The sequence below is a fragment of the Phoenix dactylifera genome, chromosome 12, assembly GCF_009389715.1.
Source record: "Phoenix dactylifera cultivar Barhee BC4 chromosome 12, palm_55x_up_171113_PBpolish2nd_filt_p, whole genome shotgun sequence".
NCBI lineage: Eukaryota > Viridiplantae > Streptophyta > Magnoliopsida > Arecales > Arecaceae > Phoenix > Phoenix dactylifera.
This window is the reverse complement of record NC_052403.1, coordinates 7,592,298-7,606,183: the sequence shown is the minus strand read 5'-3', so window position 1 is coordinate 7,606,183 and position 13,886 is coordinate 7,592,298. Positions and strand designations below refer to the sequence as shown.

Sequence of the window (13,886 nt, the reverse complement as noted above, 5' to 3'; positions counted from 1 at the left end):
TTTTTTAATTTATGCGCAAGGATGGACATGCTTGCATGTCTCTCTAGGGACATTGATACTTTGATGCTAGTCCTTTTTGAGGCCATGGTTCGCTGTACCAGTCTGAATTGGATGGTTCAGAGCGTACTGTATCGAGTCGGTATCAATATCTAGTACGGTTGGCGTACCGGTACTTGATACATTGAAAAGATCTTGTACCATACCGTATCGATACAGTGCTAGTGCGACACCAGTATGGAGCCCAATACCGAGATGGTGAACCTCGTCAAGGCTCTTTTGATTGATTTTTTAGATCTAATGATAGACAGCTGTATCCAAAAAAAAATATGTGCCTATAAATGAATGCTTGTCATTTCTAGAATGTTAGACGCATGGTTGAATTCTATTGGCTATACAACTCGGATTGAATTCTATTGGCTATACAACTCGGATTGTAGATTTATTCAACATGATTTGTTTGAGTTGAATGGTAGATTTACATTGAACTGTTCAATATTATATTGTAATATTGTTTTGATTGCTTAGTAAAATAATTCGAGTATGGTAGCATATGTTTGTTGCCTTTAAAATATGAAATTTTGTTTGATTAAAGTATTGTAATAATTTGAATGCCAAAATATTTATTTGATTGAACGGTTTTAATGGCAAGTTGGAGGTAAGCCTGTCTTCAGGAGTGGTGGAATAAACACACTTTATATGAACTGCAATTGCAGCTAAACATTGAATTTGGAGCTCCAAGTTCAGTACTTTGCCTCCCCTGTGATCTTAAATGCGCGTAATTGGGAGTAGCGTGCAACCTTAGCTTTTCCGGGAGCATTCTATTTCTCTGCACGTTGCAAGAGCACTCCTTTTAAAGCTATGTTCTAGCGTTTAGAAGGAGGGGGTAAGCTCACAGGTGGTCGCAGTACTCGTTAACAGCTGGGTCTGGTATAAGGCTCGAGTCCTCAGTTTCTTCGCCGTCTTTCTTCCGGCGCTGCTATCGACAAACAGAACGAGAAAAAAAACGGAGCGTTTTTCGGGAGAGAAAAGGAGATTAGAAAGCGAGAAAGAGAGCGAGAGATGGAGAGATTGCAGATCTGGTTCTCCTTTGGAACCCTCACCATCATACTATCGCTCCTCTTCGTCTCCGCTCTTGCCGACGACGTCATCGTGCTCACCGACGCCAACTTCGAGAAGGAGGTCGGCCAAGATCGCGGTGCCCTCGTCGAGTTCTACGCCCCTTGGTATCCTCTACTCTCTTCGCTGCTGTGAGAATGTAGAAAGTATCGTCCAATCTCGTGAATCTGCTTTTGTCTTTGTTACTTTCCCTGCGTAATGATTCCTCGAGAATTTTGTGATCGGATTCTTAGGTTGCGGTAGTTGGCATCCGGGTGCGTGGATTTAGGGTTTTCATGCATGGATCTCGAGGTATTTGAGCTGGATGAGAGGGTGTTGACTTGATTTGGATGGAATTTCATTTTTTTCTTCTTCTTATAATTTACTTGAATGGATTATTTCGCGGCATTTGAAACTGTTCTGGAAGAAAACGTCAACTTCCTGTGTCATCTGATTGGTGTGATTTCTGAAACTGGAGATTTATATTTGCTGGATTTGTCCCTTTACTTGGTTGGGATTTGTGCTTGTAGGGGACAACTTGGTGAAAGGTTAAATGTTTGAGATGGCTTTTTATAACTATATGTTGTTTTATATTGAGTCTGTGCATGCAGTTGAAGCTCTCCAGGAGTCTGATTGTTTAATCTGTCAGGTGATGTCGTTAGAATTTGGCTCCAACACCCTAAAAGAACCGTGGAGATGATTTATAACTTTATGTCGTTTCTTATCTGGTCTGTTCGTGCAGTTGAAGTTGCTGCTCCAATCTTATATATTTGTGCGTTATCTATCATCTAGGGATAATTTTATGCCTGGGGCACCTGCTGGCCTAAGATTTTCACATATTGATGTGTGATAGGCTTTGAATCCTGTAGATACTCTATGAGGACCTCTTGCACAGCCAGTCACGTGCTGCCATTTCATAGTGTAACCTCATGCCTATGCATAAGCATAGCAGTGCCACTCTTTCGGGAATTTGTCGAAAAATGCCTCTTGTAGTGCTAATAATAGTTGGTCTTTTATTGGAAATAGCAAAGTTCTGTCTGTTTATTAATGGTTCACCTTTAACAATTGGATGTGAGGTATTATTGGGTGATGTTGGTTTTATTGTGAATGTAGTTTCCTTTTTCTCTTGTTCTTTATGTTTCGAACCAATTTTAACAATATAAGGTCAACTTAGCTATTTTGGTAGTTTGGTTAGCATAAATAACACTGAAGTAGCCAGCGAAAACTCTTATGGTAATGCTTTGTTTCTAGTTCTACATAGTTTCTCAAAACTCCTGCCACACTTTTCATTTTTTTTATTGAAACTTTTCATTTTTCTTCTCTATAGAAGCTTCACTATTTATTTACCTATACTCTTGATGGCAGGTGTGGGCATTGTAAGAAGCTTGCTCCTGAATATGAAAAGCTCGGTTCAAGTTTTAAGAAGGCTAAATCCATTTTGATAGGAAAGGTCAGTCTTATTTCTAATTGCATGTATCTTTGGGTTTCTAGAACTCGTCAAATGTTTTGTCTAGCTCCAGACAGGTTTCAGCATGTGTCGGAGATGTATTTGCATTCTGGATTCATGTTTATGCACCCCTCCCCTCCCCCCTTTTGTCTTAAAGAAGATTCTCCTGAAAAGTCATTTCTATGCCTAGCGACAGTCTGTCAAATGTGCTAAAATTAAATGAAAAAGGATACTACAATAACAAATTTAGCTTTTTCAGCTTTGTCTTGACCATATTGGACAAATGGAAACCTGGCTGCTCCAGTGAATCTTTATACAACACTTCAGATTGTCTATCAAAATGTTGGTTTCACTTTAACTTCTGTTTGCCCTATATAGGTGGACTGCGATGAGCACAAGAGCTTATGTGGCAAATACGGGGTTTCAGGATACCCAACAATCCAATGGTTTCCAAAAGGCTCCTTGGAACCAAAAAAGTGAGTGTAATATCCTAACAGTTTTGCCCCAGCTTTTAATGCTTATTAAATCATTTGAGTTTAATATGGCTCCTCCGTATTTCTCTCATTTGAGTATTTATTGATTTATATGTGACACTAACAAATTGATATGATTATGGAGGTATGAAGGCCCACGAACTGCAGAAGCCCTTGTTGAATTTGTAAATAATGAAGGAGGTAATGTTTTAATTTGTGATGTGCAAGAGATTTGTTGAATTTCCATTCTTGCAACTAATAGATGTTGTATACAGTATGTCTTTAGCATATCCAAAGTTATGGGGTGGAGACTGGTTATTATTAACAATCTTGGTTTTGTACAGAAGATTTGCTGCTTTTGTCGAAAGGAAAGTGATTAACTTATATGTATTTGAATTATATTTGCTTGTAAAAGTTACTATGCAAAGCTGGTGGATAAAGATGGCCTTGGTTGGTGATGCCTATCAATGTTTGTCATGGTCTGTGTTTGTCTCATCCAAGGTTTTCCCTCTTGGTGCTGGACCCTGTACAGTAGCTTATCAGTAGGGTTAGGTTGGTGTAGTATGCCCCTGAACTGATGCATGGTACGGCGTTGGAGGTGAGATGCAGCTGTACCATGTACTGTAGCAGTAATGTATCAAGCCCCCCGTACTGTGCTGTTAGCATATCGGCTCGATATGGTATGCCTGGTACTGCATGGTATGTGTCGGTATAGAAATTTGTGGTCGCATTTATGTTACAATGGAATGAAATGGGCCACAAGCACTTGGCAGAATCTTATGTGATGGAAACTCAAGATTGTGTTCTCATTCTTCTTGTCCCACTGGCACAGTTGATGGGCTGTAAGATTAGCAATTCCAGTTGGCTTTTAGAGAAAGGAGCCTTGGTAAATTAAAGAATAATAGTGAGCTGTCATTTTTAGCAAGTGAAACTGAATGTGCCTTAGTTTGTTTATAAAACATTCATCAGAAGGGAAAACTGCTAAGCAAATGTACAATCAATGACAATGACATGCAATTATGCATGAATATTGGAGGGCTTTACTTGGTTGGCATCTAAAGATGGTGGTATTTTGCACGTGCGTTACATGTGGTTTATTCAAGAGAGAAAAAAATGTCTGATGGGTGGCTGTGATCCCACTGAATCACTGATCAAGATTATTTATACTATATTGATGAGTATACTACCTTTTTACACCCTCATGTACCTGCTGATTTTCTCTTGATTGTTTGAAAGGAAATAGAGAAAGGTTTGGAAAAAGGTATCCATCTAAAATGAGGAAATGAAGAAGTGTCCCCAAGGAGGCCAATCATGAAATTTGAGATGAATACATTAATGCAGAGGTGGAAATGAGAAAAGCAAAGGTGGAGTTGCATGTGCCTCACAACAGGAGTTTGCATTACATTAGGAAATATATTGAGATTTAGAGATGGTAAAAAGGTGTTCTGATAACTTCTCAGTTTCTAAAGCTTTGATAGATTTCCTTGATGTGAACAACTAGAATGCCACAGACTGCTTTGCTGTCAATACAGAAAGTTGCTTCTTATCTGATCTTCATATGACAGATGAGGGTTCACAAGTCATCTAATAATATCTAGTCTACACATTATTAGAGCTCTGTCAACCAACACTCACCACTAAGATTCAGTCACATCTGGAAGATTTTCAGTTATCGTTCTGCTTCAATCCACCACAGACATCTGAAAGCAGTTACTTAAGGTTCAGATATGTTTTCTCGAACTGGATATGACTGGGGGATGACTTGAATTTGACAAGCAAAGTGGATCCATCTAACCTGATACACATTTCAGTTAAAGATACATGGTTGGTGCAGGCTGAGCTGTGCAAATGTACTGCTAATGAATCTTACCAAATCCAACTTTGTGCTGTTCGGAGATGGAATTGCTTAAAAACATATAAAAAAACATAGTTATGCTTACATCTGACTTTATTTCATTTTTTAAATCATATTTGTATTTAGCACATCGGTATTAATTTTGTATTCTTCATGTATATTCATGAACCTAATCAAGAAGTATGCATATGTACTTATCACATAGTTTAGGAGGAAATTTATAACTTGTCAAGTGAAACAGAATCATACTTTCTTTTTTTAAAAAATATTTTGCCCTGTTTTGCCTACTAATTGAAAAATGATTGCAATTCCTTTTCTTCTTTAAGTTAGAATTTTGAAGGGCTGTAGATATCCATCTTCAAGTACAGGAACTAGACAGCTCTGGATGAGATAAATGAGTCAATTTGTTTGTCTGTATTAGGTGCTTGGCACATGTAATATTGCGGAGAGTCTGTTCTACAGTGTGCTGTAATCAATGTCACACATATGTATGCTACATGGCACATGATATATAGCTGAACTGTTAGGGATTTGAAGAGATGAAGAAATAGATGTAAATGAACTTCTTGCTTAATCCTTTAATCATTCTCCAACTAGTGTCTGGCATGTTCCATTCATGTGCTTTCTTCCTAGTTTGGACTGCTGACCTTTTTCTGGCATGCTTGCATGTAACGTTGATAGTGGACCTTGGCAGCATCATTATGCTTGAATTGTCTCTATTTTGCTCCTGTTCATGTTTTTCTCGATTCTTACGCCACTTGTGGCTTAAAAAGGATAAAGGGAATTCTGTCATTTACTGCTCACCCCGTTATCCCATGTGTTTGTACATATAATAATTATTTTCCTATTATCCAGTTTTATGAGCTGAAAAAATTCCTTTTGTCATCATGTTTCATGGATAGTTCTGTCACCTGGTTGTCAATAAGTGGATAGAAAGGGTTGACATTACCTAACAGATTTATTAGTCAATGATTACAGGGACCAACATAAAGGTGGCAACTATTCCTTCCTGGTAGTAGTACTGACATCAGATAACTTCAACCAGGTTGTCCTTGATGAAACTAAAGATGTCCTTGTGGAGTTTTATGCGCCATGGTTAGTTTACCTTCGTGACTGATCACCCAGCTATGTTCATTTCATTCAATTTTTTACCCCGTTGACATATAATCTTGTGCTTGATATTTCAACAGGTGTGGTCATTGCAAAAACCTTGCTCCTGTAAGTAGATGAATGAAACCTCTAAAGCTGTAAAAAGAATGGTCCACTTATGTTTTGTAGCTTTACTTGTAGACATATGAGAAGTAGCTACTGCTTACAAGTTGGAAGAGGATGTTGTAATCGCTAACATTGATGCTGACAAATACAAAGATTTGGCTGAAAGTGAGTGCAAGAATTTACAGTTATGTTTACTAGTAACCAAAATTTTAAGACTAGCAGATATCATAATTATACATGTCTTCTTTCGAATGCTTAGTATTTCAGCATAAATGTGGTTCCTTAGTTCAGATTCATTACCTTGAGATCAGTAATCAAGGGGTGTACCTGCTGACTGCAATCAGAAATAATGTTGCTAGCAGAATATTGCATTTCAATGTTTCATTTCAGCCCTAACTGACTAGGATCTAATCATGATTCATTATGTTGTTGATTGCCAATTTTCAATGTCATTTAGGTTCTTTTCCATGCGCCCATCTAGAGAGCTTTCTCATAAAATCTTTGATGTGCACTTTGCATTCAAAGGAAGCATGATTTTCACTTTGTTTGGCCCCTTCAAGGCTGCCAGCATTAATAGATTATTTTATTTGGAATGAAAAAAAATCTTTAAATGCACAGCTGGAAATGCACAAGTAACCATTCTAACAAGCTTTATTCACTTTATAGCATTGGTTTTGCATTGCATTTCATACAGAAAAGGCTGTTTCCTTTCATGTTTTACATTTTAATAAAACAAAGTGTTTCGATTCTCTTTCTTCGACACTATGATCCAAAATCTGTGCCCATTTCTTGACGTCCATTTAAATGAACAAACCATTTCATTCTGGTTCTCTAATGTCTGATCTTTGTTGTTCTTGTGGATGTTTCTTTAATTGTATTCATTTTTTGCTTGTTACTCCTACTATGCTATATCCATCTCTTTATTTTCTATTTTCCTTGGAAAAAGCAATTCTTGCAACAGCAATTGCATGTAATGTATTGGCATGATATCTTTTTAAAGTATCTTGACATATATGATAGAATTGACACAAATAGAAACATAATCTAGTGTTATCCTGTTGTGGCTTTACAAATTCCATTTCTTGGTTCCTACTCATTGCCATGGCCTCCAAAATATAATTATTAAAAAATAGGTCCTATATATTTTTTTTGAAATCTCATTTGCCTCTTATATTTACACAACTGCAGTACTCATTTCTTTTTTAATTTCCAGCAGTTTTTGTGTTGGACTGATTGGATGTGTTTCCTTTATTCTTCTTGTGTTTATGGAACTGTTCATTTCATAAAAAAGCAAGGATTCAAATCCCTTGATATGGGGATGTCCTGATTTTCTTGTGGAATGGTACACCCCATGTATCATCTTTGTCCCCAATGCTTGGGACAGGTTGGTATCATCCACATGGGTTTTCCATGGATTGAGAGGGGCGAAATGGGCATAAAAGCCCCAAATGAACCACCTACCACGGTTTATGGTGGCCACAAAAGCCGCTATAGTGCTGGGAACAAAGGGGGAGGAACCTAACTCCTCTCCTTTAGCTGTTGTTCCCTAGCCCTCCCCTGCAACAACCACCCCACCTTCCCTTACTCGGCTTGGAGGTGGGAGGTTGTGGAGGAGTGGCCTGCATAGCACCCTCACCTTTTCCTTACTGGAGGTCAGTGCTCCCACTGCATCTTCTTCCTTCTCTGCATCGCCTGGCCCCTGTTACCATGTTGTTTTGATAACCCAATGCCTGTACCAGGGCTGGTTTTCTATCAGTTTGGATATGGTACCAGTGGTACTGTCCCATTCTGACAGTATGTCAACTCTAGCAAAAAGGTCTTGGTGTTTCCCACTTACTAGTCATTTGACTGGAACCCTGTTCATTCTGCTTTCCACTATAAATTTTCCACTACATTCTGATTTGACTATTTTAAATGTTTATTATAGAGCATATTCTATGATTTAATGGTCGATATCTTTCCCTGTTTCTAGCTACCATAAACACTAAATTGTCCACAAATGTCCTGCAACAAAAGGCTTTCCTCGTAATGAAATCTTTGAGCTGGCCGTGGTTTTGGCCTATTGCTGAAGTTGGGCCGCATGCCAGTGGCTCTATACTTTTCATTGTTCTCCATGCAGAAAATTTGATGTATCAAGTTACAACAGGATGAGGTGAACAGATCTAGAAATAACTTCATGCAACTACCTTTGGCAACAATCATGTCTCACTAATTTTATCCCAGATTATCTTCAACCGTATTTAGCAACTTTGGAGACTCTTTGATACATCTCACAAGCTAATTTCATTTCTAGTTACTCGTAAACCAATCAAATTAGAGCATTTGTCTGGTAGCTTGAAAATGCCTCTCCTTCCATTTAACCATAACGCCAACCAGAAATGTAATTATCCTGTGGGAACTAGCTTTAGGGCATGATCCAAACGGTCTCTGAGACTTCTTTTCCCTGTCAACATGGTGTTAACCCTCTGAGTTTGTGCTGATTTTTGTAGCCAAGTTAACCTTGAAAGAGGGAGACTTGAGAAAAAATCTGGGAGGTCAGCTTGTAGGTAGAAGGACTAGCATGTGTCCATGTCAAGTCCTGCTGGGGGCTGGATGAGAAGTGGAAAAGGCAAACTTTGAGGCATTATATTCTTGTTTGAGGCATAAATTTCAGCACAATCACCTTTCTGCTCATCTTCATATAGTTCCGACTTAATTCAAGTCAGCATTTAATATGATCCCCGGGGGGGGGGGGGGGGGGGGGGGGGGGTATGTTTTTCTAACGACAAGAACACTGATTGGATATGTAATGAGGAGATTTTTATGCTGTTTTTGCAAGAAAAGTAATCTTGGAAGTGCCAGAAGGAACAGGTTTGAGACTAAATTAACTTTTGGTGTTTCATTTATCTTGTTTAGATTGATTTTTCATTGTTTTCCTCTTCTCGAAGCAGGGAGACGTCATAAAAATACAAGTCCTATTATTAGCATGAGCTTGGTTGTGAACTTCTAACTTGAAAACACACATGCATAGAGCTTACCATTGATTGCCCTGTTTTGCATCTTATATCAGGGCATTATCGATGGCTTCTGTAGGGAAATTTCTTGAAAATGGCTTCTGTAGGGAAATTTCTAAAAATCAATACAATGAAGCATAGTTTTTTGCTTCTAAAAAATTTTACTATGTAATAGAGTTTATTTTGAAATCTTTCAGACATCATAAATTTTTTATAATTTAATTTTAATTGCTATGACTATTTTGCTTTATTCACACTGTGCATATGATGTAATTCAGGTATGGAGTTAGTGGTTATCCTACATTAAAGTTTTTCCCAAAGGGCAACAAAGCTGGTGAAGACTACGATGGTGGCCGGGACTTGGGTGCCTTTGTTAAATTCATCAATGAGAAGTGTGGCACAAGCCGTGATGAAAAAGGAAAACTTACTTCGCAGGTTTGTAGAAGATAGGAATTTGAAAACCTACATTTTTCGTATTTTGTCAAAGAATTTTCTTTAATAATTAAACTTTAATTACTGTAGGCTGGTATTGTAGCAAGCTTAGATGCTTTGGTGAAGGAATTTGTCAGTGCTAGTAATGACAAGCGGAAAGCAATTGTATCTCAGATGGAAGAGGAGGTTGAGAAACTCAAGGGTTCTTCTGCAAGGTAACATCTTTTCCTGGTTGAATCTTCAATCGTCATTGCATTGATATATATTGATTAATGAATTTGAAATTTGTTGTCAATTTGATTTGCAACTCTGGTCCTGATTTTTTTCTTATCGCTATACTTCCTGTAAATGTTCTATTGTTTTTTCTCTGTTTTGTCGGACCATGCAATGAATAAAAAAACCATCCCTGTTCTGAGAAGCATGCTTATTATCAGATAATTGTCATTGCTAAATAAAATAGTGCCTTATTCATATGCTTACCATGTTGAATGGCTAAGATGTGGGCTGCTGCACTCATCACTTTTGGTATTCTACTTTTGTGTCCTTTATATTCTAGTGAGAATAAGATTTCTTTGGTTTCTTAGCCAGGCTGCTAAGCTAGTCATCCCTGAGCCAAAAAGGTGTTTACTAAGAAATGATTTAACCGAATCACACTAAAGGAATGTATTCCATGGATGCCAAGGTAAATTCACTTGACACAGAATGGTGCTTGTATCTCTTTTTCCTACAAAGGAGATGAATATTATAGAGAAAACTTGCTTTTCTTGAGGGATGGTCAATTGTAAGAGCTTTGACACAGAAGCTGACCTTAAAAACTGTTTTGAAGATTTAGTGGGGACCATTGACTTCAATTCTAGGTGTCTAGGGAATTTATTTCCTAGTTTACTTAATGTTAGCAATGCAAATAGCAATTCACCAATTATTTTAATCTTGCAATTCCTTGTATATGGAAATCTTCATGAATATGTGAAATGAAAGTGAACTATCTGGTTTCATTTTGGGATAGTTTCTATTAGATGTGTGGTTTGAATATCATTGATTATCTCAAAGTGCTTCATTCTCCAAAACTTCCAAATTACAACCAACCCTCTACAAAGTCAAGCGTAAGCTCATCTGAAGAATTCTTCAAAAGCTAGTGATCTTAAAATTCAATTAGACATATGTATATAACTGTAGATTTGCTTAATTGTTAATCTCCAAAAATCTATCAAAATACCCAATATTAAAATCTCTATCCTTCTGCTTGAAGTCAGAGGACTTTACTCCTTATTCCTTTGCAGAATCTGTCTCCACAATTTTTCCTACACTGAACCTTATTTTTTTACAATCATGAATCCCCTTGATCGAACATACCATGGTACATATGGCATACCACCCTGTATTGCAAGCTGTACTGCTTGTATTGGTAAATCATGAGCAGATACAGTGGCATATGACAGTACGTACTGTGCCAGTACCTAACTGGTGCACCCTCGCAGGAGGGTACCTCAGACCTTCAATAAAATCAGATTAGGCCTGGGCACCATGTTTCAGTGGGTTGGGTAGGCATGGGTTGACCTCGGTACAGCCCTTACTTGGGCCCTTTATCCTTCGGTCAAATGGAAAAAGTACATATTATGTTTCCTCCTCATGTGGATATTGGAATATGTTCCAGTGGGAATTATTTGACATCATATCTCTTCAGGGACCTTAAGGGGGAATGAAGCATGGACTGTTGAGCTTTTATTGCAATTCTGGTGATTGGGAGGTAGGGTATGTGGCCCCACTATGCCATGTTTTGTTGCTTTAGACTAGGCATGGATGGAATATCGGATGCATGCAAGTTTTTTTTTTTTAAAGAACTTTATATATATTTTTATTATGGGAAAACTTCTAAATTAATTATTCATGCAATTGAATTGTGTTTACAAAGTTTGCAGTATTCCAGAATATGTGGTGCATTAACTTATCACCAATTTTGCAAGGTGTCATTCTTTTGGCAGTCAATATTAGAGCTTAAAATCAATTTGATTTATGTTTGCTTTCACTGTGGATGCTTATAAGGTCTTGATCTCCTTGACTAAACCAAGCAACATCATCACATCCAAGGTTTGAAGTTTCAGCCAAAACCGATAGTGGTTCAGTTTTGGAGGTTTTGGTTGAGAGTGGTCCGAAACTGATCGAAATTTTCAGTTTCGTGTTTCAGCCAGTTTAGGCCAAGTTTTGGTAGTTTCCATTGAAACCTACTGAAACTAATATCTTGATACTTTTTCTTATTTGACAGGTATATGTGTTAAATATTTTGTAAAGTTTGTACAATTTGTTAATACTATTCAATATCATATGTATTTAAAACTCCAATAATCTAATTTATGTTATTTTTGGCTACATTTTTTTATTATAGTGTGAAAGATGCAATTTTGATGAGTATCTTCACTGATGATTCTTATTGTTCTTTTCTACTTTAATGATTTTTCTTCTCTTTTCTAGGCTAAAACAAAATATTGACATAAAATTGGTTTTTGTTTGGGTGGATAATTGTTTGGATGGGTTGCTAAAAAATAGAATATAATGAAATATGCTCAAATGGTTTTTCTTATGCTTAGGATCATAATTGGACAATGACCTTTTACTCTAGATTATTAAAATAAGATAAAATGAAATATGCTTAGACAAAAGTTTAGTTAAATATAAAAATCAAAGCAAATATAAAATCAGGACAATTGAGAAATGTGTATGAAAATTATAAAATTAGAAAAGCATAGGATAATTATAAAAATTAGAGAGAAATATAATATATTTAATATATCAAGCTTTAAAACAATTTAGTTCTGAACTGCTGAAACTACACAAATATGATCCTGAAAAACTCTGATGATGTAAAGCAACTCTTCTTGATTTTTTCTTAGTTTTCTTTTTATGATAGTTTTCTTGACATTTTTTTTTGCGGAAGCTCTGAAAGTCAAACTTCTGAAAGCAAGACTACCCAGAGAGCTGAAACCAAAAACAAAACAGAGCTTTAAAACCTTGATTACCTCCATGTCTAGTGGTGTCTCCACTTGCACTGCCATGTAGTTGGAATCTAAGTTGACTTTTCATTTATACCATGAATGTCAGGTTTGGTAAGACCTATTTGAAGATTGCAAAAAGCTGCATTGACAAAGGTTCTGACTATGCCAAAAATGAAATTGAGCGGCTTCAACGCATGATGGATAAGGTGGGACGACAATCTTTTCTGTTCCTTTTAATTTGCCAGGAAATGAATCTCAGATATATTAGACATTTCTAGGATGTTATTTGATGTCCTAACATCGAGAAATATACACTTTTTGTCTGGTGGCAGTCAATCAGCCCTTCCAAGGCAGACGAGTTCATCATCAAGAAGAACATCCTATCAACTTTTGCTGCTTAGGGGCATGCAGGCTTCTTTGATACTTAAAACATTTTCGAGACAAATTTTGAGATTTGCATCTTTATAACCAAGTGAGTTATGTGCAGCAGGGCCTCGTGTTAGACGTTGCAGTTTGCATAATCATATGCAATTACCAATGATCTCCATTGCGTTTTGTTTTTAAATGACTCGATCTTGACTTACAGAGATAGGCTTACCATAAAACAAACAGGGCAGATCCTTGCATTTGTGTTGTCTCTATTTTCTGAAGAGCAGCTTCTTTTGCATCTCTGAAGAGCAATTGGAAGTGATATCCTTGTGTAGGGCAATTTGTGGCAGAATTTGTCAATCTTTTACTTGTCAGAATATTCTGACTGTCCTGGTTGTTCCTGGTTGGATTAGATGTTGAGATTAAGTTAAGGAAATTGGACTAAGTTTAGGTTTAATCAGTGTTAAATACAATCTGACCCAGTAGGAAATTGGATTAAGTTTGGATTTAATTGGTGTTTCCACATAGGAAACTGGTAAGTTCTGGATCTAATTGGATGCTGGAGTAAGGAATGTGCAACCTGATTACCATCTCCCTCCGCACGAGTCAAGAAACAAACCAACAACCGAAAACACATGCAAATTGTACCAATATCAAAAGATCTCCTGAGATGGATTTAAAACAATAGATAACTTCTGAAAAATCCCGTTTAGTATTAAGCACTCAGAATCCCCTTTCTTTAATTGGTCTCTTGTGACAATTCCCAACCTGGTCAAAAACAATTAGAAAAGGTAGCCCCATCCAATTCCGTTACAGGTTGCCATGGGACTTCGAGGAAAACTCCAAAAAGGATGTTCTGGATTTTCTCCGTATGCAAAGTTTGTAATATCCTGTGTCTCTTTATGTATTCCCTGAAATACAAATTCATTGCTGTGCTTTCATATTATCCATGTCGCAACCATAGATTTGCTTCTCAATTAGGTCATGCACTTTCTCAAGCCAACTTGAGGAAGCTAG

The 13,886-nt window shown here is 37.1% G+C and overlaps 1 protein-coding gene across 1 annotated transcript; it reads left to right on the top strand.

The window, feature by feature from the left end:
* The first annotated feature begins 823 nt into the window (after positions 1 to 823).
* LOC103712637 (probable protein disulfide-isomerase A6) lies at positions 824 to 13,167 on the top strand. The gene is given in 12 exon segments (XM_039132520.1): positions 824 to 1,223; positions 2,461 to 2,545; positions 2,921 to 3,018; positions 3,161 to 3,216; positions 5,849 to 5,878; positions 5,881 to 5,965; positions 6,061 to 6,092; positions 6,170 to 6,254; positions 9,357 to 9,513; positions 9,601 to 9,725; positions 12,607 to 12,706; positions 12,833 to 13,167. Coding segments are annotated over 12 exon segments (1,086 nt in total). The 5' UTR covers positions 824 to 1,059; the 3' UTR covers positions 12,902 to 13,167.
* Positions 13,168 to 13,886: the final 719 nt, after the last annotated feature.